Source organism: Hippoglossus hippoglossus, chromosome 9 (assembly GCF_009819705.1).
Source record: "Hippoglossus hippoglossus isolate fHipHip1 chromosome 9, fHipHip1.pri, whole genome shotgun sequence".
Lineage (NCBI taxonomy): Eukaryota > Metazoa > Chordata > Actinopteri > Pleuronectiformes > Pleuronectidae > Hippoglossus > Hippoglossus hippoglossus.
Window position 1 is genome coordinate 14,001,039 of NC_047159.1, and position 21,642 is coordinate 14,022,680.

At 41.1% G+C, this 21,642-nt stretch overlaps 1 protein-coding gene across 3 annotated transcripts; it reads left to right on the plus strand.

The window, feature by feature from the left end:
- The first annotated feature begins 906 nt into the window (after window positions 1-906).
- On the plus strand, window positions 907-20,653 carry inpp5l (inositol polyphosphate-5-phosphatase L). 3 transcript variants are annotated; one of them, XR_004614894.1, is made up of 17 exons: window positions 907-1,527; window positions 6,907-6,948; window positions 7,367-7,467; window positions 8,226-8,313; window positions 12,685-12,748; window positions 13,354-13,457; window positions 13,708-13,760; window positions 15,216-15,335; window positions 16,060-16,144; window positions 16,273-16,368; window positions 16,452-16,526; window positions 16,861-16,934; window positions 17,016-17,127; window positions 17,614-17,682; window positions 17,767-17,826; window positions 18,816-19,356; window positions 19,403-20,653. XR_004614894.1 is itself a non-coding variant. In XM_034595210.1 (16 exons), exons 1-15 carry the CDS (start codon window positions 1,468-1,470, stop codon window positions 17,806-17,808), a joined length of 1,185 nt encoding a protein of 394 aa, XP_034451101.1. In that variant the 5' UTR covers window positions 907-1,467; the 3' UTR covers window positions 17,809-17,826; window positions 18,816-20,653. The 3 variants fall into 3 exon arrangements, 2 of the variants coding, with proteins under 2 accessions (XP_034451101.1, XP_034451102.1); XM_034595210.1 differs by having other exon boundaries at window positions 18,816-20,653; XM_034595211.1 differs by lacking the exons at window positions 18,816-19,356; window positions 19,403-20,653 and adding an exon at window positions 17,942-18,696 and having other exon boundaries at window positions 17,767-17,829.
- Window positions 20,654-21,642: the final 989 nt, after the last annotated feature.

Genomic DNA, 21,642 nt, shown 5'->3' on the forward strand with positions numbered 1-21,642 from the left:
ACAACATATAACTTTTTAGCAGGAATGGATCCAAGGGTGGTGCCAGGGGGTCACTGCACCCAGCTGCAATCTGAAGTGCCCCTGTCCTGTCATCTTCTCTTTTAATGAACCATGAAAGATACTATCAATAAATATGACAATTTCTTAAGACTTAATTTTCTATGTTTTTTTTAAGTACACCATGTGCTTGAACAGGGAACACTTTTCAAACTGTATTCAATGATGTGTGGCTTTGCTTGAAGCTGTACAGCTAACAGTAAACAAGGAATGACTTAAAGGTTCAGTGTGTAGAATTTAGTGACATCTAGTGGTGAAGTTGCATGTTGCAGCTGAATACCCCTCACCTCCCCCTCCCCTTCCAAACATGAAGGAGAACCTGTGGTAGCCTTCAGTTGTCATAAAAACTTGTTTGTCCAGTTTGGACAACTGTAAAAAAACATGGCGGGGGAGAGAGGACACGCTCCCAATGTAAATATAAAGGGCTCATTCCAGGGTAAAGAAAATAACTCGTACAATTTAGTTGATTACACACTAGTGAAAACATCACAATTATTTTGTATTTCTGCCGAAAAATCCCTTTTCCCCTAAATCTTACACACGCAACCTTTTAAACGTGCACCTTACTGAATCAGAAATTGTGGATGGATGTTGAACATATAATCAACCCCTCTGTGTAAATTGAGGCCCCTTTATGGCCCCTGACTTAGGAAAAAGCTTAGATCCGCCACTGCCTTTCAGGCATATAGAGTGGAGAATAAATTAGACAGGTGCTCTTCTTGTGAAAGGATGATTCATTTTAAGAGAAAGGGATTTGACAGTTGTAACTTCCTGTCTGGACTCTGAGCCTATGTGGAGTGGTGAGTTTGGAGTCCTTCAGGTATTTTTTAAAGGCCTCAGGTGATCATGGAATTCTGCAGATTTGTTTTTGGGGGCTGGCTGGCTGATGTCCACGAGGTTCCATTCTGTTCATGTGAAACAAGGTTGTGACTGAACATGAGGAAGAGTTGCACAGACTCGTGGGCGGAGCAGCTCACTTCACAGCAGTAGTTGTGTGAGCGGTGGTTTGTGCAGGAGGCAGCAGATGCACCGTCCAGTCTAAGTCTGCTAAGAAGCCACTAGTCCAATTAACCAGGAGGAGCAGGAGGAGGAGGAGGAGGAAATCCATGAAGCCTGGTACAGCAACTCGACGATGGACATGACTCCGGTGTGTGATGAAGAGCAGCAGCAGCAGCAACAGCAGCCATCAGGAAGCGGCAGGAGAGTGAGCAGTGAGGTGCTGGTGTGAGTCTGAACCGTCCACACCGGATTCCTCCCGCCTCTCTCCCTCTCCCTCTCTCCCGGGTGAACCCTGGTTAAGCTCCCGGGCAGGAGCCGCTGCTGCCTCGGGCCTGGACGCGCTCCTCTCCCCGCCGACTGCTGCGGAGTCTCGCCCCCCCGGACTCGCGGAGTTGGATCTTCTCCTCCAACATGGACACGTTCACCGATGTGCTGCTCGTCACCGCCAACGTGGGCTCGCTCTTCGACAATGTAAGTAGTCCGCGACATTAAAACTACACCAGACCGCAGCGCTGCCAGGGGATTAGACTTAGCGCTGATAGGCTCACACGGGCCGGGCTTTGCCTTCAGCGGGCTCCGCTCACACTCTTAAACTCTCGTCGTTATAACTCATGTTCTGCCTCACAGCGGAGTTTCACCGTCAGCTGTCAGTCCCATGTGCTCTGTAGTATTCATCCGCTGCCGTTCATTAACAAAGTTACTGTGCGAAGATGCGCAGTCCGAGTGGACCCTTCAATCAATCAATCAATCAATCAATCAATCAATCAAATTATATTAGTATAGCCCATATTAACAGATCATAATTTGTCTCAAAGGGCTTAACACGGTGCAAACATCCTCTGTTCTTAACCCTCAACAAGAGTGAGGAGAAACTACCAAAACACTCTATTAACAGGGATAAAAACAAATAAAACCTCAGAGAGAGAACACTGTGACCCTGAGAGGTCACATTTAACAACACTCACAATGTATAGATAGGTGTGAATCATACTAAAAAACTAGTGTAGAATTTACAGTAAACATTTGACAACAAAGTTGCCAATGAAATATTGTAAAATTGCTCTTGGTACGTATACATATACTGTAAACACCTTTTTGTATAATTTACAGTGAACACCAGACAAACACTTTGCCGAAAAGTACAGTTAAATTACTTTTGGTACCTTAACGTACACACCAAAGAATCTACAGCACCCTGAATCTATAACAGGTGCTTTATAAATAAAATAGCCTTGCCTTACAGTAGGCATCTGGCAGAAAGTTGCCAATAAAGTATTATAAAGTTGCTGTTGGTACCTAAACATACACTGGAAAGAACCTTCAGTATAATTTACAGTAAACACCTGGCAAAAAGGTTGCTAATAACAGAATGTAAAATTGCTGTTGGTACATATACATACACTGTAAAGAATTTAGAGTAAACACCTGACAAAACTGGCAACAGTAAATGACAGGATACCACTTACAAGTGTTTGCTGTATGTAATTTACCACCGTTTATTTAGTTTTAACAGAAAAACAGCAATTTGGCTAATTGTAATCTAGTTCATATCATTATCTTGTATTCTATTCAAATCAAGCCGTTTTGAGATATTAACTCCAGAGAACGCTCGCACAATTGGGTCTGGACTTTCTCCGGGGTTTGTCTTTCACATATGCAATACACAACAGGAGATACTGCGGTCAGGCATGTTCACAACAAGGCAGAAATCTCAGGAGCGTTCAGGTGAGAGGTGGTGCAGCAGGCAGGATGTAATATTAAGTAAAATAAGTGTTAAGAATGTATTGAAATGTTTTGGTGCTGCCTACTAAAATTGTTTTAATATGAAAGAGACTGCCTGGTTAAATAACGGTTTTAAAAGTCACAGAATCCGACAGGTCTCAAACATAGACCCCTACCCGGACGTCTTAACTCAGTTTACTTCATGTGAGTTCTGCATAAGTTTTAATTTCTCACACTGAATCAATCATCCATCACATCATCCAGTATTTGTATAAACTGATCCTCAGTGTGGACCCTCTCCAGATGTGACCCTCCTGTATCATCATCACCTCTCACATTCTGTCTCTTATCATCAGTTACATACTTCACTTATCATCATCACTTATCCTTATCATACTTTACTGCATTTACAGCCTTACTGGTGTCACTATATAATGTTACATGCGTTCTAGTTTGTAGCCCAGTCTGAGTTAAAAAAAAAAGGGATTAAGGAGATCTGGCTGTATTCTTAACGCTTGGCTAAGTATCCAGTGGTTTGTATTCTGGCCTCGACTGGCTTGATGAAACGTTTAGACCGAGGAGGGAGGAGGAGCTCTTACGCTCATGGAAATTTGGCTCCGGACCATGTTTCCGGTTGCCCGATCTGGCTCCAATGAAAACATGTTAGATCCCATTGTGGGAAATATGTAAACAGATGAGTATCTTCCCCAGGGGAGTTGAGCCTTTTTCTACTCACTTAGGCCCCTCTATTTCTATAAACAAACGCTCTTAAACGTTCACTCAAACTTTGGGATAAGAGCCAGTCCTTAAGCACCTCGCAGGATAAATCCTATTGCATTTCAGCTAATTCTGTATATGGATATCTTGGACCAACATTGTCTTAAATAGATCCACAGGCTGGATTCATCATGGGTAACAATGACTTTAGAACAGTGCTGCTGGGAAACTCACTGGACCTGTTGTCTGACACATCGCTCCTCTTTTTGCCACAGATGGCAGGAATATGCTGTTTTATTGCTGGATTTTAAGTGTTTCAGGTTTTCCCCTTCTAATTTGTACTGTCTTCTTATGTCTCTGACTTTTTATTACAAAAGCAGAATTGCATTGTGGGTATAATTGTCGTGTGAACCTTATCTCTAACCCCTATAGAGTTACATATGAGCGCTGTTGTCCTGCGTTTGTGTTCATGGACAAATAATTAAAGAGGAGTCCCTCAGTTCACAGCGGCTATAAGCCGCATTCACCCACGCTGCACTACCATGCAAATACACTATGCAAAGCCGATCTCTGGTGGGCTGAATGCACCTGGCCTCGCAGAAGACTGAGGCATGTGCGTGAGCAACAACGTGAAAATGTATAGTTGCCAGGACATTTGTTGATTGATTCTTTGCCTATCACTGTAGGAAAAAACAGTTTTAGAGTTGAGGAGGATTCTTTGGCATGAGAATCAGAAATGTAATAAACTTATTCACCATCAGAACAAAACAGAAATATTTTTCACACCCAAGTCAAGTTTTTTTTTTTTCTGTCAATATGTAATAAAATAAATATTGCTCCATTGGATCCATTCATCCATTATCTATATTTCCCTTATCCTTTAGAGGGCTGCGTGGGGGGGGGCTGATATTGGGCAACAGATGAAATACACCCCGTAGAGTTCGCCAGTCCATCACTGCACTGACTTGCCAATGTCTCCACTTAAAAACCTATTTTTAGGTGCAGCACCCTGCTACTAAGAAGAAGTAGTTTTACGGTACACTAAGTTAGAATTGGGGGAACGGTGCCACTTGAGTTCTCACCCTCACCCCGAGCGCCTTTTCTTTCTCTCTATGTAACTTTGGTGAGTGATCTCCTGTGGGAGGTTTGTAACTTTCTGATAGTCGCAACTTAAACTGCCACAATCGGACCCAACAAGTTCAAGTGTAATGTTTAACTGGAGATCCGTAAAAAAGACTTTGAAGTTATTGAAAAATCAAGAGTTTGGTGTATTTGTTGCTGTAGCAGTGATTTTGTTCACGAAGTCGGAAAATGAGATTTATAGGCTTTGTTTTTTTCTCTTTTTCTCAACATGAAAACCATCACTCGTACATGGAGCCCAGCAGAATAAATCACCATGTGTGGCTGCAGAGGGCGCAGCTTAGTAAAAGTTACATAGTGTTGCTTTAAACTAACAAATATCAAACTTTTGCTTTGTGCATCTTTAATATCTACAGTGTCCGTGGGAGTCTCCCTGTTTGTCCTCACAGAGAGGGATATGCTGATTAACGTTCAGCCTGGTTGCACACGTTTCTGTGTGTAAAGTTTATCTGCCGGCTGCTTTTCTCATACATGTTTTACAGTATGCCCCACTGTGAAATGGCTATGCAATATTAAACACACCCTCAACACCCATCCTATGGTGTGTGGACCATGGCCAGATTAAAGCAGGTGCAGCTACACTTCCTGGAACATACAGCCAGTGGAACGAACAGGATATAATATTTCCAGACAATCCTTATTGTTTGTTTTAACCCTGCTCAAACTATTTCCTGTCTGAGATTAATGGCGACTTGCTTTCCATTTGACATGTTTTTCTATTAGTTGTGAATAGACTTCAAACCCACAAGCTGTGATAACGTTTTCATATTTTGTTATTATTATTTGGTTTTATCTGGACCCCAAATTTACTAGTATGATGAAGTTAATGTTAATAAGTTTGTGTAGCGTGAGCCAGCTAACTTAGCCAGCTAACTTAGTTAGTGTTAGCTTGTCAGCTAAATGGATTAAACAGTGATGCTACAACAGTTTGTACTGTAATGTGTCATAGACTGTATATAAAGTTAGATGGCACAGCTCTTCTTCCTCCCGTTGTGTTCAAATGAAGCTAAGTATCCTGGTTATGATCGTGGGGTGGTGCCGCGGTATCAAGGGCTCACTGATGAACCCATTTAACCAATCAGGAGTCAGTCTCAGCTGTCAATCAATATGTTTCACCCTGTTTTTATACCATGAAATGACTGAAACCATCTTTAAAAAAATGTATTTAACTACGGACTTCTATTTTCTTTTTACATTTTGAGAATAAAGTGGATATGTTGAGACTTAAGTTGAAATGTTCAGAATAAAGTCAAACTAAATCATGGGTAGATTTTTTTTGTATTTCGAGCAGTTGACCGGGCAGTTGTTTGTGCAGTTTCTTCAAAGGCCTGATACTGATCTCCAGTCTGTGTTTATCTGCTAAAAGAGAGAATATTCAGTTTGTGCAGTTTTACAGGCAGTCATATGTGTGCTCACGATTGTTGAAGTGAGTTTGTTTTATATATTCTTAAAATGCAATTTTAATCTTTATATCAAGGTTATTCTTGACATTTTGACTTTATTCATGATATGCAAAATTTAATCAAAAATCTCCCCCCCCCTGATTTTGTTTCTCTTTACTTACACAACATTTAGACTTTTTTCTTGACATTTGGACTTTACCAATACGCCCTTGGTGGGGGATATGGCCTATACTGCAGCCAGCCACTAGGGGGTGATCAAGATGATATATTCTATGTGAAGTATATGGAGATTTAACATTGTATACAATGGCTGGTGCTTCCTTGTGGTGTAGATGCAGGTACTGGAGGTATTTAGGTGAAATGGCCGGCGCCGCAGAAACCTTTTAGATTGATACTCCTATGAAATATGGAGAGGAAATGAAAAGTTCACAGGATTAAAGATTTTATAAGGAAAATAAAGAAAGGAAAAACTAAGGAGGAGAAAAACAAATTATGGTTGTAAAAGAAAAATGTTACTTTTTCTTTAGTCTCCTGATTTGAGGTTAAAGAAAAGGTTAAAACTTTATATTTCTGTTTAATTTGAATTTGAATGATTTATTCAAAAGTGTTATTTATATATTCAGGTTTGTTTTTGACTTGTTTTTTACTGGACACAAAATTATATTCTTGTTCCATATCTGATGTGGTATAAGGTACCTGTTTGCCATTATTAATAAAAAAAATTCTCCACGGAAATGATATGTTAATGTTTTGTTTACTGATCCCACTGTGGCCAGAACATAAATTAATATGGAGTAGCATTTGATTTGGTCTCTTACAGGTTGAATGCAAGCTTTTGACGATTTTTTTCCTCTTTGTTATTTTACAGTTGGGTGAAATTCAAAGTGAATGGTTACTAGAGCTGTATAAGGTAAGTTTTGGCCTCCAAAGTTTTGGATCAATAATTTATAGATTCAAACATTTGCACTCCTGCCATATGTTGCTCTTAGATTTTTGCTCTTAGTCTGGTCCAATTCAGGCAACAACACATTTGTCACACATAGTTTTTTCTAGCTCACTTTTGTAGGCTGCTGCTGCATCATCACTCTGACGATATACCGACTTACACAACTGCTGCCTGTGCCTCTGGAAAACAGATACTGTGCTGATAAGTGAAAACAAAGCCCCACTGGGCCCAGCACAGAAACTCAATAACAGAAAAAGTCCACATGACCTCTAATGGATGGTTAACTTCCTCCTGTAACACACAGGGTTGACCTTCATCACTCCTCGTTACTCTGTAATGTCAGATGTGTACACTGAGGGCTGCTTGCTACGCTTTGTTACAGACTGTCCACAGCTACAAGCCTCAGTTCATCGCCCTTCACTTCCAGGAGGTGGGAGGGAAGGACTACATGGTGAACATGGGCCATGCAGAAAACTTCTTCAGGTACGATTCATGTGCAGAATTCATGACCCTCGCCCCACAATGTTAAAGAAAATGAAAATATCTTCCTGGATCCCCTCCCAGATCTTGATCCACACCAAAATTTGATGTGTTTTTCTCTGTCCCATACCACATCCTTCCACCAAGTTTCATGGTAATCCGACCAGTGATTTTTGGCGAAATTCTGCTAACTGAATTTCATTGTAATTTGGTGGATTGTGTCTATGGGCCAAGAAAGAACCCGTTTTGACTTTTTCATTTTCACTTCCTTTGGTTGCAAGACTGTGAGGGCGGTTTTGTCCTTTTTTATGTAAATTCTCAAAGAATAATTTAGAGACCTTAATGAAAAATCGAGTATATTAAGAAGACTGATCTCTGTGTGTGTGAAATTTCACAGCTTCATCAAACTTGGTCTTTTGTTAATGTTTTGACTGAGAGACCCCTAGTGGCCAAAGTTATATTGTTTAAGAGGAGTACTGGGCTTCAGCAGTGTTGTACACACTCTACGAGTTCAGTTTATAACATTTCAGAAAATGTAAAAAAATAATAATACTAACCCTAACCCAAAAAGACACATTTTCAAAATGTAGAACAAGTGAAGCTTTGGCTTTTTTGTTTTAAAAATGCTTTAAAAGTATTAAATAATCCTAATAATTTTGTTTCAGATTAATTGTCTAATCTCTTCTCTTCATCCACAGGAACAAGCTTTTTAGTTTGTGTTGTGGCCTCCTGACTGATCTGTTGTGTTGTGTTGTTTCCAGGAGCATTGAGTCCCATCAGGAAATGAAAGACTACAACAGGGTGTGCATCTATGTGGACAACAAGTTCCAAGCAGAGGACAGCTTTACAGTAAGAAACACTGAGTCCTCAGACAAATCCCAGTAGTTCACACCTGCTTCCACTAGATGGAGTCCTCCTCCATGTTAGTGCTCAGTGGCAGTTGGAGCTACTGCTTGGATCTGCTATGACAAGGAGCTGGTTGTAGAGTGGAGCATCATAGATAGTGCTTTTCTGTGTGTAGCACACATTTTAACTTGTAAAACTGTCCATATCAGAGAATGTTGACATAGGTTATATGTGTGTATTTAACACATTTAAAGGTTTGTATTCACTGTGGAAAATAGAGGCCAAAAACAGCTTTCTAATAATGGAGGTGACAACATGTGGCTGCTACATAGAGGCTGAGATGTGATGAAGACATTTAATCCAATTCAATAAAAGATCTGGAGTGAAACACTGTGCTCATTAAATGCTGTTAATCTGACCACAAAGTCATTTTGACTGTATCAAAGTCAATATTTGATCAGCAATTCTTTTTTTGATAAAGCAAAATGGGCATTATGGGAGATTTGATCAGAGACTGTCCTGTATGTCTCATTGAAAGTTTGCTTTTTGTGATGAAGACTTTTTTGTGATTGAAAAACAAAATGTTATCAGTACACTCTGTTTTAGGTGTGCAGATTCCGCCTCTAACAAGAATCTGTTTTCCTCTGTGAGTTGTTGTTTATGAGTTTGGTACATTACTCTCAGGTATTCAAACAAATTCTTATGTAAGGCTCATAGATCTCAGATAGACAATGGAAAACAGAGTTGTATAAGTGACACAATGTGGGCACAGACCTGGCACCGGCAGGAGATATTTTAAAGACAGGTTTGTCGTGCCATTACCCTACATCTCTTTATCATCCTATATCGTTGCACCCAGAGACTGTCTGCATAGCTGAAGTCAACTGGTCATAACAACTGCTGGGATGTCACCCGGGTCATGATGCCGACCTCGATGCCCCACATCTGTCCTGACAGAGATTCCAATAGTGACTCACACAGCATGAGGGTGTTTTCAGCATCTATTGTATGATTGAATTGTGTTTTGTAATTGCTCCTAATGCGTTTTTCAGAGATTCCGTTCAGAGGTGGTTTTAACACCCATCTTAAAGGGATTCGATCCCAAGTGGTCAGTGTTAATTTTATGTGTGACCGCACCCCCATGTGTCCTGAAACCCACTTTCGGGCCACATTATTTTTGCTGTGTAAACACAAATGTGTGTGTAGCTGACGTCCTCTGATTCGTTCCTGTTTAGATGTTTTTTTTTTTTTGCGCTTCTTAGTGACCATTCATTGATTTGTTTGTGGCCACCGCCACATTATCAACACTGATTACCACATCATGATCAATACTTTTTCTTGTATTGGTAAAATATGTCCTAACCCCTGACTCTGCTCACTCTCTTTCACTCTCTGTTTCTCTCTCTCTCACTCACACACACACACACACACATTGTCATCAGACACATCTGTAATGTCTAAAACTGGGTAAAAACATAATTTGGTCTTCGTGAACAGAAATGATGCACGTGATTATTGCATACAGAGCAGGAGAGTGAGATCCAATCACACGCAGTCACAGGAGACACATTCAGGATGCATTTTTATTCCAGAAGTGAACAGACAGACGTAACGCTGACCCCTTATGATCGGATCTCTCAGGACAGATGTTAATACCGGGTGTGAACAGGGCCAGTGTTAGTTTGTGCCCTGGTTTGGTGGGGGGGGGGGGGCAGTAACACCTCCCCAGGGGAGAAAAGTGGCTGCGTACTTCTTAAACTATTAACCCTCACTCCTCCCAGGTGATACCCTCACACTGCATGTGTGACAGTAGGGGTCAATGGCAGCATCTGTAGACTGTAGGTGTGTGAAGTAAAAAAGGGGGAAGTCAATGGCCAGGTGTGTGTGTGTGTGTGTGTGTGTGTGTGTGTGTGTGTGTGTGTGTGTGTGTGTGTGTGTGTGTGTGTGTGTGTGTGTGTGTGTGTGTGTGTGTGTGTGTGTGTGGGGGGGGGGCAGGCCAGGCCAAACTCAATACATTTAACTCCAGATTAAAACTATTGATCCTAGCCTATTTGTGCACGATAAATAAAGTGTGCGAGGGGGTTGGAAGACAGCTGGGACTAAGTTTCCCCTGCGCTCCGAGTGTTCGCACCCTCCACTCTTTGCCCTGAGAGGGTTGCGCCCTCCCCCCCCCCACCGCCGCTCCTAATGCCTCATTCTCATTTCGTCGGTGCCACCCGCATTGATTTTCAATTTGTTTCCCCCTGGCTGCAGATCATCAGTTATGTGGCCAAGAGAGAGTTTGGGGGGTTCTCCTCTCAGGGCTGCAGGAGTGGAGGGGGCTGACTTGCATGCATTCCCAGTACAAATGGTGTTTTGATAAAAAATCACTTGTAAGTCAATATTTTTTTATTAAACTGTGCACAAACCTGATTGATGAAGATAGGTGTTTGGCAGAGTATGTGGAGGAGAATGTGCATCTGTGTTTGAGTGTGTGCTTTGCTGCACGGTTTGACCGGTTTGTGTTGTTACTGATCCAACATAAACAAGGCCACGTTTAGTTTAAAAAAAAAAGCTAATTATCTCGATCATCCTTGATTTTCCCACAAGAATAATTAATGTACTCTCTTTTTTTTTTTAAGCTAAAATAATATTTTTACTTTTTCTAGACCTTCTCCTCAGAAATATTTGTGTTTTGATTTAGTTAAAAACAAAAGAAAACTTTCGGGCTTGTACCTGAACAAAAGATGTCTGGCCTTGCTCTAACCTCGCTCCCTCAGTTTGGACAAGTTGGTCACTAATTGCCGCTCACTGGAGCCGACAATGGAGACTCTTCCATTTTATTAAATGAGGAGGACTTTGGCACTGAAGATAAATGATCTCTTCAGGGAGAGATCTCTCATGCTCTGGCTGGATGGGGAAGGGGGGGGCGGTGCACCGTGGCTCGTCACGCCCCGAGCCCTCCGAGCCCTGGCTTATTTTTCTTTGTCGACCCCCCCCCCCCCCCCCCCCACTCCACCAGTCACAGCGGCAGCACTGGCAGACAGCAGGCCTACTGCTTAATACCTTTTAAATTGTTTTAATTTTCTGTCTCTATTGATCTCGCGGGGCATGATTAATCAGATCAGTGGAGCAGGCAGTTAGTACATTAAAAATTGTCAGCACCACGTCAGGGATGATTGGGCGCTGAAGTGTGTGTCTGAGGGATAGCATGTGGATGTGTTGTGCAGCCGCGCGTCGGCTTTGTGCGGCTAAATTCTTTTTAAAGTTTCATGTGTCTTTGGGAGAGTAACGATGAACTGTGTCGTACTGTATCGTTCAATACAAGGCTCACAATTCAACTCACATGATGGGGGAATAAAACGATTCAATCCATCATCGCAGCAGCTGAGATGATTACTCCTGTTTCTGACATCTTACTTTGTGTTTCATTGTTCATCACTGCAGAGAAAACCTCTAAAAGCTATTGTTGAATTTCAAAATGCTGAAAATATCTAATGTTTTTATGAAGTTTAAAGTTACAATTTGAAAAAGGACATGTTTAGGACATTTAAGAAATAATGAATTCTTTCAAATTGCAAATTTTATCTTTAAAAAACTGTTAAATATTCCAGTGAAAATATATGTGGTTCACATGTTTAGGCCCTCCATAGATTTACTACATTTAAAATACTAGTTCAGTCAGATGTTGGTTGCATCTCTCTCTGAAACTGTAAAAGTGACCTGCAGTAATTGAGACAGACTGCAGGACTCAGTCCACAGAGCCCTGAATCCACGGCTGCTGCACAAAGAGCTGTTCACCTGTTTATTCAAAGTTCTGTGAAGCTCGACGCAGTACGCAGAACCAGGAACTGGAGGATCAATTGTTGTTGCTGGTGTCATGCTCGACGACGTCACTTATTTAAAGTTATTAGTATTGAGGGTATCACACATCGAAATTGCACCAAATTCATCACTGCACTTACTTGGGCCTTAACAACACACGTGCAGAGTGTGAAGTCGACAGGATGAATGGTTCTTGAGATATGTGAGCCACAGGCAGACAGAGATTTTTCTAGAATTAGTAGACAGATGTGATAAAATAAAAATTATTCTGATGTTACTGAAATTTTTTAAAATTCGTAAATTGACTTTTTCTGGACTTAACATCAAAATTGAGCTTTTGGTAATTTTCTTGCTTTTCCTTGCAGCAGCTGTCTCAAAGTAAAGGTGTTGACAAAAATAACAAGAGTAATGTTCCACTTTAGTGGGATTTGTCTCACACTTTTTTTAGATGCTTCAGTTCCTAAGTGATTTAACAGAAACCGATCTTGCATACGATAACTTGTGTTGCTCCCAGCTGCATTTATCGGATATTGTAAAATTAGAACACTCTTAATTTCTGTCTCTCCGCAGGCTCTGGGCAGCATGTACTTCATCCACAAGACGCTGAAAGACATCTATCAATATGACTTTAATGGTAAAAACTTGAATGCTTAATTGTGACATTCACATTGATTGTGATTATTTTATTATTCATTAACTGATGACAGAATTATGTCCCTTTTTTCTTTGTAAAAACAAAGGAAGTAGTATTAGCTCAATGTAAACCACTCCCCTTTTATCATGTACTGTTTCGGTAATGTTACATAAATGCTCATAATTTCAATGTTGTGCATGATTGACAAGATTCAGGTCATTTTTCTAAACCAGGAAGAGCAAAACAGTTTTCGGTGTGTAACGACACTTTGATGGCCGCCCCACCTGACCATGTATTTGCAAAGAACCTGAATCTAAAGTGGAGCTGTTATTTTCCTCCTGCATAGTCCAGTCACGTTAGGTGTGAAAAAGCTCCTCAGAAAAGCTTATGGAAGAACCATAAACATCCCGGAGCTGCCACTCGCCGCGTGGCCCCAAACCGATTGTTGCTCGCCAAATGCAGTCTAATGGCTCGCTTATAGATTCTCTCATCACGTATGCCGCTCTGATGAGGTTAACACCAGTTTATTGATTGCTGTTTGCATGTTTTCTCACTCTTTTACATGTCACGCTTCTCTCCCCCCATCTCTCTCCCTCTCCGTGCAGTTAAGGATTTTAAAGCGGTGTCAGGGCAGAGCAAGTACGTGGGCTCCCTGGACGGGGTCACCACAGTGGAGAAAGAAAAATTCCCAAAGAATTTCTGGCCTGATGTGAGTTCGCACGCATGAGTGTGCATCTGTGTATGGCTGCATCCGTGTGCAGGTGTAGGGAGGGGTACGTGTGGGCTGAAGGGAGATGTTGTTGGGACAAATGAGTCTACTGGGGCTGTGGGGGCCGTCTGCCCGCTCTGACAGGGAGATGAGACAAATTATGTGGGAGAATCAATAATTATCAGTTTGGCCCTTCAAACATTTGGAGCGCTGCTGTTTACTCACTCACTCTAATCTGTCTCTGTTGCAGTTCAAGTGGTCCAGAAAGGGCTTCATGAGGACCCGCTGGATCATCCACAACCAGTATGTACCGTGCACAGACCTCACCTTTTTATAACACAGTCAAGGTCGCACTCAAACTGCTTTCAGTTTTGGTTCTTTGTGGACTCCTGCATTTATTGGAAAGCTCCTCTGATGACACATAATGAAACTGGCTCTCCCATGACCTGAAAGCTTTTTATGTCCAGCTCTAACACCAATCTCACACCAAAGTAACCTTAAGTTTTGAAAAACAAATCTTACTTTAAGACATTAAGATGTTCATTTTAAATTTAAAGAAGCTATAATCAAAACTTCTATATTAAAATGGGTCACATGCCTACTTTTGTGAGAGAACTAAAATAGTTATTGTGACAAACCCATAAAGATTTATCACCCACATTTACTGTTTTGGTCCACTATCTAATCAGAGTCGTTTTCAGATTCAGCTGTTTAGTGAAAAAGCGCTGATAAACTCTCCTTTTACAACAGCAAGCTGGCAGACACATTTAGCAACTCACTGGTGAATGGAATTGAGCAGCTAAAGATGCTGATATTTCCTTCAGCACTTGGTGGAGACCAAAACAGAGCTAAAACAGAGGGAGTCTTGGATGTATAGCCAGGTGTATTGTGGATGTGTATGCAGGCAAAACCCAGGAGGCAAATAAAAACAATGAATGCAGGTTTAACTTTCCGTGAATAAAATAATGTGGAATTCACAAAATGTTAATTAATAAACATCTGATCTGACATTCCCGCTTTCAATGCATACAAAAAAAATCAGCGAGGTATAAATCCTAGCTTGGCCTCATTTGTTGTTTGAGCTCTCTCCACGTTTAGGAACAGTACTCCACTGCTGCTGCAGCAGCTCAAACTCAGACCTCCGGTTTTCTCATCACCCAAGTTATTAATATAATCTGTGTTGACCCCTCCCCAGTGTTTTACAATAACTGGAATTATTCCTTTAGTTTAGGAACTAAACTTTCCAGTTACCAGCTATTTAACATATACAGTATATGTAGCCAATATAGTATGTTGCTCTGGTGCAGATTGATATTTTTATTTACTATTAAGAAGCAGAGAACGTGTATTTCTGACACTGAATGAAAATGAATGAAACACACAGTGCTGCTGCTGTAGCCTGAGTAGTGTAGTCACTGTTTGCTCGGCCGTGGTGTTACATGGGGGGAATAACAAAAGGAGACCACAATCCATGTGCCACTGCATCACGTCGTGAGTCAACACTGCCCTTTTGTTGGGCGCACATTAATTGTCTCCCAGCGACAGCTGAAGAAAAGGAGTGAATGTTCGACACAAAAGACAAATGTGCTTGTTTGTGGTCTCGGATTTAACACGAGTGCACTTGCTGATAAGCAAGCGTTGCAGTGACACCTGTGTTGGCGCACACATATTAACACGCCCACATGCATACTCGCCTCTGGTGTGTCTTCCTCCACCTGCCTCATATCACTTTATTGTGTGTGTGTGTTTGCTTCACAGAGGTTTGGACCTGGTCAACGTCCACCTGTTCCATGATGCCTCCAACCTCACTGCCTGTGAATCCAGTCCTTCCATTTACTCAGCCAACCGCAAAAACGCTCTGAGATACGTCATCAACAGGTCGGCCCTGCAGCTGTGTATTAACATGACTGTAAAACGCTCAACAGGAAAACTCTGCTGATATACGTACAGACATATATTTTTGTACTATTACATCTATACACGATAACAAGCTTCTTTTCTCTCCCAGGCTTTCTCCAGTTAACTGACTAATTTAGATGTTTCATATGTAAACAGCCATCTCAGTCTTTGCACATCATCCATATGTACAAACCTTTTTATTTTACAGCACAGAGCATTACACAGTTCACAATAGAAGGCACAGTAGAAAACAAAATGAAACTCATTTTCTTCATTTATACAGCGCATTGGACAGATCGGCTTTTCCTCTTTTAAAGACATGTATCGTATGTATGTATAACACCCGATCTCAGCTGGGCACACAGAGATCTCTGCTTTTTAGAAATATTATATAAAACATAGTCCTGTATCATATTCAGTTTTTTTATCATTGTAAGAATATGCAGTTTTGGTTTGGTCCAAATATCGTCCACCTTCTGTCCAAACACAGATAAATAAACAAATATTGACCTTTTCATTTACAGAACAATGTGGATACATCTTTACATAGATATCCACTAAATTTAACCAAAATGTACAATTAAAGACTGGATTAAATTACCTCTTTGAATGGATTGTGTCTAATACCTCTTTTATACCAAAATTATATATATATACACACACACACTAAAAATAAGGTTTAATCCGTGTGTTTTGTTTCCAGGATATCAGACAGCCGTTACTCTCCTCTGCCTTTCTTCCTGTTTGGAGATTTTAACTTCCGTCTGGACACGCTCAGTCTAGTCCAGGTACATTATATATATGTAATATATTTATGATATAACAACTGTTTTCTGCTGAAGCTTGTGTGTGTAGAATATGTGTATTTTATGGTATTTTAACAGACACTGTCCTTGTGTTTGTTGTCTGTGAGCAGCATCTGTCCACTAAGGCAGAGGCTCAGACAGTGAAGAAGGACAGCAGCAACGAAGTGGAGAAGATCATCTGGGAGGAAAAAGACAATGACCACCAGGTGAGTGAAGCAGTTCAAAAAACAGCTGACATTTTTATTTTGAAGTGCTGCCTCCGACTCCCTTGGCTTTGCCTCTCGTGCAGGTGTTGCTCCAAATTAAGGAGAAGCAGTTTGCCTACCTGCACCAGGCCTATTTCAGGGAGGACAACGTCCCATCGGTGAGAGCGCCATCTCAACTTTCACCCACACAAACCCCATCAGCTCTGCCGCAGTCTCACAGAAACTCATGTGACCTATCTAACTTACAATTCAACCCGCTGCTTAGCAACTATCTGGCACGTCTTCGCAGATATAGATTAGATCCTATCGGCGGAAATGAGATGTGAGTGACACATCGTAAATGCAAAAGCACAGAGGTAAACAAGACTGATAACTGAGATGGTGATTTGGCTTTTCACCTGGGCTGAAGTTGCACTCACTCACCTCATGATATGTTTTTTTTACGTGTTGAGATTTCCATATCGCTGATCAGTGACGCCTTTTGTTCCTCAGCTTCTGAAATATGACAAGGAAGTCGCGGCCTTTCAGGATGTTATTAGCGAAGAGGACATCAAGTTTCCACCGAGGTAAAACTGGAAACATTCTGCGTTTAAAAACTTCCAACTCTGTTTTCATTCCTCTCATGACTCTCATCCTCTCATCCTCAGCTACCCCTACAGTGAAGAGTACACTAAACCCACCCAGTACATGAACACCCGCTGTCCTGCCTGGTGCGACCGTATCCTCATGTCACACACTGCCGAGGAATTCATCCGCAGGGTCAGTCAGTGCTTACTGTGGTTGTATTTACAGCTGAAATCCCAAACTCTCAGAATGTCATCAATTATCATGTCCACAAAGTGTAAAATATATATTTTTTTAAATCACCCTTTTTTGTGATGTTAAAGAAATTTAACAGAAAATCCAGAATTTAGGAGGTTCTCTTTCTTCACCCTCTCCAAGTTTTAGAAAAATAAATAAAGAATTAATGACATTTTTTCGACATTATGGCTCAAGAACATACAAATTGCTACTTTACAACACATCTTGGCCACACCAAGCATTCAAGGGGGAAGGGATTACGCTGTGAAAAGTGTGGAAAACATGTTAGTCTCTGTCTAGTGGCTCCAGTTTGAACAGTATCATTGTTATCATCGTATGGTTGTGTTATCTATCCTGGGCTCATGTGCAGATCTCAACAACTGTGTTTTCTTTTAATTTGCTTTATTAATACAAATGACACAGAAATGAATTGTGTCTTTTCAGAGAGATGATGGTGAGAGGGGCATTGTTTACAACACACTGGGTCCTAACGTCTGTATGGGAGACCATAAGGTAACAGAGGAGAAGGTGTGAGGTGGAGGTGAACAAAGCAGCCACGCAGAGTAACTCTGGTGTGTTTTTGTGTTTCTCCTTTAGCCCGTTTTCCTCTTCTTCTCATTGAAGACAAACGACCATTGACTTGGATCCTTGTCAAGGGTATGTGTGTGTGTGTGTGTGTGTGTGTGTGTGTGTGTGTGTGTGTGTGTGTGTGTGTGTGTGTGTGTGTGTGTGTGTGTGTGTGTGTGTGTGTGTGTGTGTGTGTGTGTGTGTGTGTGTGTGTGTGTGTGTGTGTGTGATGGTTCCAGAAGGAGGACTCAGAGTGTGAGAGCGATCATAGTAATCTTGCTCCTGTCCCTGGAGAGCCATAACCCCGGCTGGCCCAGTGGACTCAGGATATGAACTAAGATGAAGTGCCTGCGGGACACAAGCTGTCCTTTGTGCCCAGTGTAGTTGGAGCACGAGCGATCAGCACCTTTCACTGATATATGTCTATTGAATCCTCTCCACTGTCACTGTGGCACCGTCCTAAGTGCATCGCTGGGCCGCTTTTCATTAATTACCATTTGGACGGTCGGCCGGAGAGAGACATACATTGTGCCGGACAGCCTATTGGCATTTTTATGGCCATGATTTTGTTTTGCTGCCGCTCAAATTTATTTGTTTTAAGGATGGACGGCTTTTTCATGAGGGTCCTTCTTCACTAGGCTGCAAAATGATGAGTTACATGCAACGAAGAGGCTTCAGGGAATTTAACTTTTGAGTCTTTAAGACAAAGTTTAGTCCAGTAAAGCAGCAACTTGGTATTTCTCAGGCTGATAAGGATGGCTGCCATATAGCGTTTATCTTGGTTACTACTTTTAAATAATAGGTTAGACTTGTTTTATAATCCCTGAGTGCAAGATTTGGTGTCTCCACCCACAGTGACCTGCACCTACACTCTGATCTACACATTCAAACTGGTTAAACTGAGTTTGACTGTATATCTGCTCTCGTGTGTGTGTGTGTGTGTGTGTGTGTGTGTGTGTGTGTGTGTGTGTGTGTGTGTGTGTGTGTGTGTGTGTGTGTGTGTGTGTGTGTGTGTGTGTGTGTGTGTGTGTGTGTGTGTGTGTGTGTGTGTGTGTGTGTGTGTGTGTGTGTGTGTGCAGGTCCCATCGTCGGAGCTCCTCCACACTGTCAGTACCGGAGGACTATTCAGCATGATGGTTACCCACTAAAACCCACCCGTCAGCTGGCCACAGGGCTCGATTCAGTCCCCCCTGTGCCCTTGGACACTCCACCCTCACACCGCCGGTGTTTCTGACCGGCTCCCCATCCTGTCCACCAGAGCTTTAACGACTCGGAACACTGATCTATCTACAGCTGCTGTGAATTTCTGAAGCAGTTTTTCAGATTTTTCTCTTTCTCAGAAATCCACCAACATCAAAACCAAGTGACACTAAGGATGAAGAATTCCTGCAGGTTTTCTTTTTTTAATGGGAACCAAACATTGATGTGAAGACTCAAATGTGTGAGTCTGGACCGGGCCCTTTACATGTATGTGAACATGTAATATATTTAAATATTCCTAAAGGCGTGATTAGAGTGATTTTAGTTGTATTTTTTAAAATATGCCTTTTTTAACAGGCAGTGTCAGACAACCCACAGCCAACACCACGAATTTAGTCATGTTCTTTGGCCCTTAATACTGTAATAAGTGTAATTTAGTAAATCCTCTCCGGCTGGTCAGTTGTAGGTTAGAGGTCAAATTCAGCCAATCATAATCCAGTATTACGAAACCATTTTAAGATTCAGAGTAATTTACTATTATCGTGAATCGTAAAAAATGTAATCATGAAAACTAAAAAACATGGGACCAACAATTGGAAATAATCAACACGACTGACCACATGGTGTATGCTTTTATTTTGTATTTGTCGCCATTGTGAGTTCAGGTATTTATTGTGAAGTTATTTACTGCAACACCAGCGGGAAAAACAACAGAGGAATGCTACTAGCTCGGTCTCCTGATGATGTCTTCACTCAGATGTCCCCGTTAGATAAAAAGCAGAGAGGATTTCTCAATGACATGTTTTTCTAACACAGTGGATCTAACTCCCGATAACATTTCTGATCACACGATAAAACACATTTTAGAAAAGTTTCTCATAAATGTGTCCGAGGTTTTCAATGGTGACATTATTCAGTCAGAGCGACAATGAACCAACTAAAGCAGTTTAGTTAATTTTAACCCAGAACCAGAATCTTTTTACCCTGTTGATTTTACAAATTATGTCCATTCTGTGCACCAACTGTACTTTCATACCAAGTGCTTTATTCCACAGCTACAATCTCAGCAGTCCTCAACTTGTCTGTTTTTACTGTTCTCACTGAGAGTTGGTTATTTTTTTTCAGTTTGTCACAGAAAACGGCTTCTCTCTCTGTTCTGGTTGGCATCGACCATATTTCATTGCCAAAAGAATTTAATTGTATAGGCCTCATGTGTGAAGATTAGGTGTGGATGTGTGAGTCACAAATCCTGTTTATATACAGTATATATATATATTTAGCACCAGAGCTGTAGTAAAATGTATTTGTGATGTGTGGCTTATTGTTTTCTTTGTCTGGCTTTGAGAGAAGTTAAAACATGTTTGTGGTTTGTTGCTCATTCTGTTTTTGATTTTTGTTGAGTGTTTTGTGAAAGTTATTTTGTCATAAACATCTTAGTGGTAAACCAGCACTCAGTATAGATTCTTAGAAATCAGCTTTTTTTTTTTTTAAGGTTTGGTCTGTCAGTCACGATTGAAACGTTGCCATAACAACATCAAGGTCAGACTCTGTGAATCAAATCAGTTTGTGTAGATTGAATTTAAGTAATAAATGTAGCAGTTCATTTATGGACCAGTCATGGGAGTGGAGTTGGTTTTAAGGCCAGTATTACCTTTTAAATGAACCCTGGTCCAACACTACATCATTACTTTTGTAAATAAAATATTACCCTCACAAATATGTTGTGTCGTTATTTATTGGCTTTTAGCAGCAACGTCTTTTACTCTAAATCCAGTTGTAACACTGCCGGGGATGTTGATTGACAGCTTTGGGTTAAAGGAACAAACAGTCATTATATAACAAATAAATTCAGGCTTCATGCAGTAGTGAGTTGATTTCCATCTTTGGTCTCGTTGGCAACTTCTCTATCATTTCCTTGTATCAAAAAAATGCCTCCTCCATAGTTTCTGATGATCCTATCTGAACTGAAGTCAACTGCAGTGTCCGAGATATCAGAAAAACCACGTCATACTGTTATAATAGCATTTAGCTGTGTTTTGATTCGGAGCATGCAAAAGCGCACTAATGATGCTACGTAGGTCTAGTTTAAGAAATGCGAACTGGACGTCCGACCTGCACTAGTCACAACATGTTTACTACTGTACGTCTGCGCTGTGTATTCAGTTTCCATAGTTTTTCTGAATCCAGTTGTGGATGGAGTTTTGCTTATTTTGTGGCAGAAGAGAAATCACATCTAAAACAGACGAGGCAATCAAGCCGCCCTCCAAAGCTGCAGAGGGCTGGTGTTTTTACGACGTGCTTTTTAGACTGAAAATGTTCAAGGGCCGACAAATCAAAAGACTGATTCCAACCTTTATGGAAAAAACTGATTTTGAAAATAAAAAAATCACACTTCCCTTATGAAAGATTTTATAATGTCTGATTGCCTTTAAATATTTGCATCATCAAAACTCCAATATGGATGTAAAAAAAAAGACATTTACTGGCAGGATGGTAGTGTAGGACATGGTCATCAGTACAGTGCATTTGCTGGTAGATTCCAGCCTATTTTACTGTCTTTAATGTGAATGGCTGGGCGGCATTCTTCTCCTCGCTTCCTCTGGCACAATCATGTCAGGCCAGATGGAGGCTAAACTCACTGAGCTTTAATGGTAAATGAGCTGCTCTGCCACTATTGATTTTGTGTTGTGTGATGTCGAGTGGGCT

Excerpts from the sequence above, each read along its gene's own strand:
- inpp5l (XM_034595210.1), top strand. The coding sequence starts at position 1,468 with ATGGACACGTTCACCGATGTGCTGCTCGTCACCGCCAACGTGGGCTCG. Across the intron at positions 1,528-6,906 it reads TGGGCTCGCTCTTCGACAAT|TTGGGTGAAATTCAAAGTGA; the intron begins GTAAGTAGTCCG and ends GTTATTTTACAG. Across the intron at positions 16,935-17,015 it reads GACATCAAGTTTCCACCGAG|CTACCCCTACAGTGAAGAGT; the intron begins GTAAAACTGGAA and ends TCTCATCCTCAG.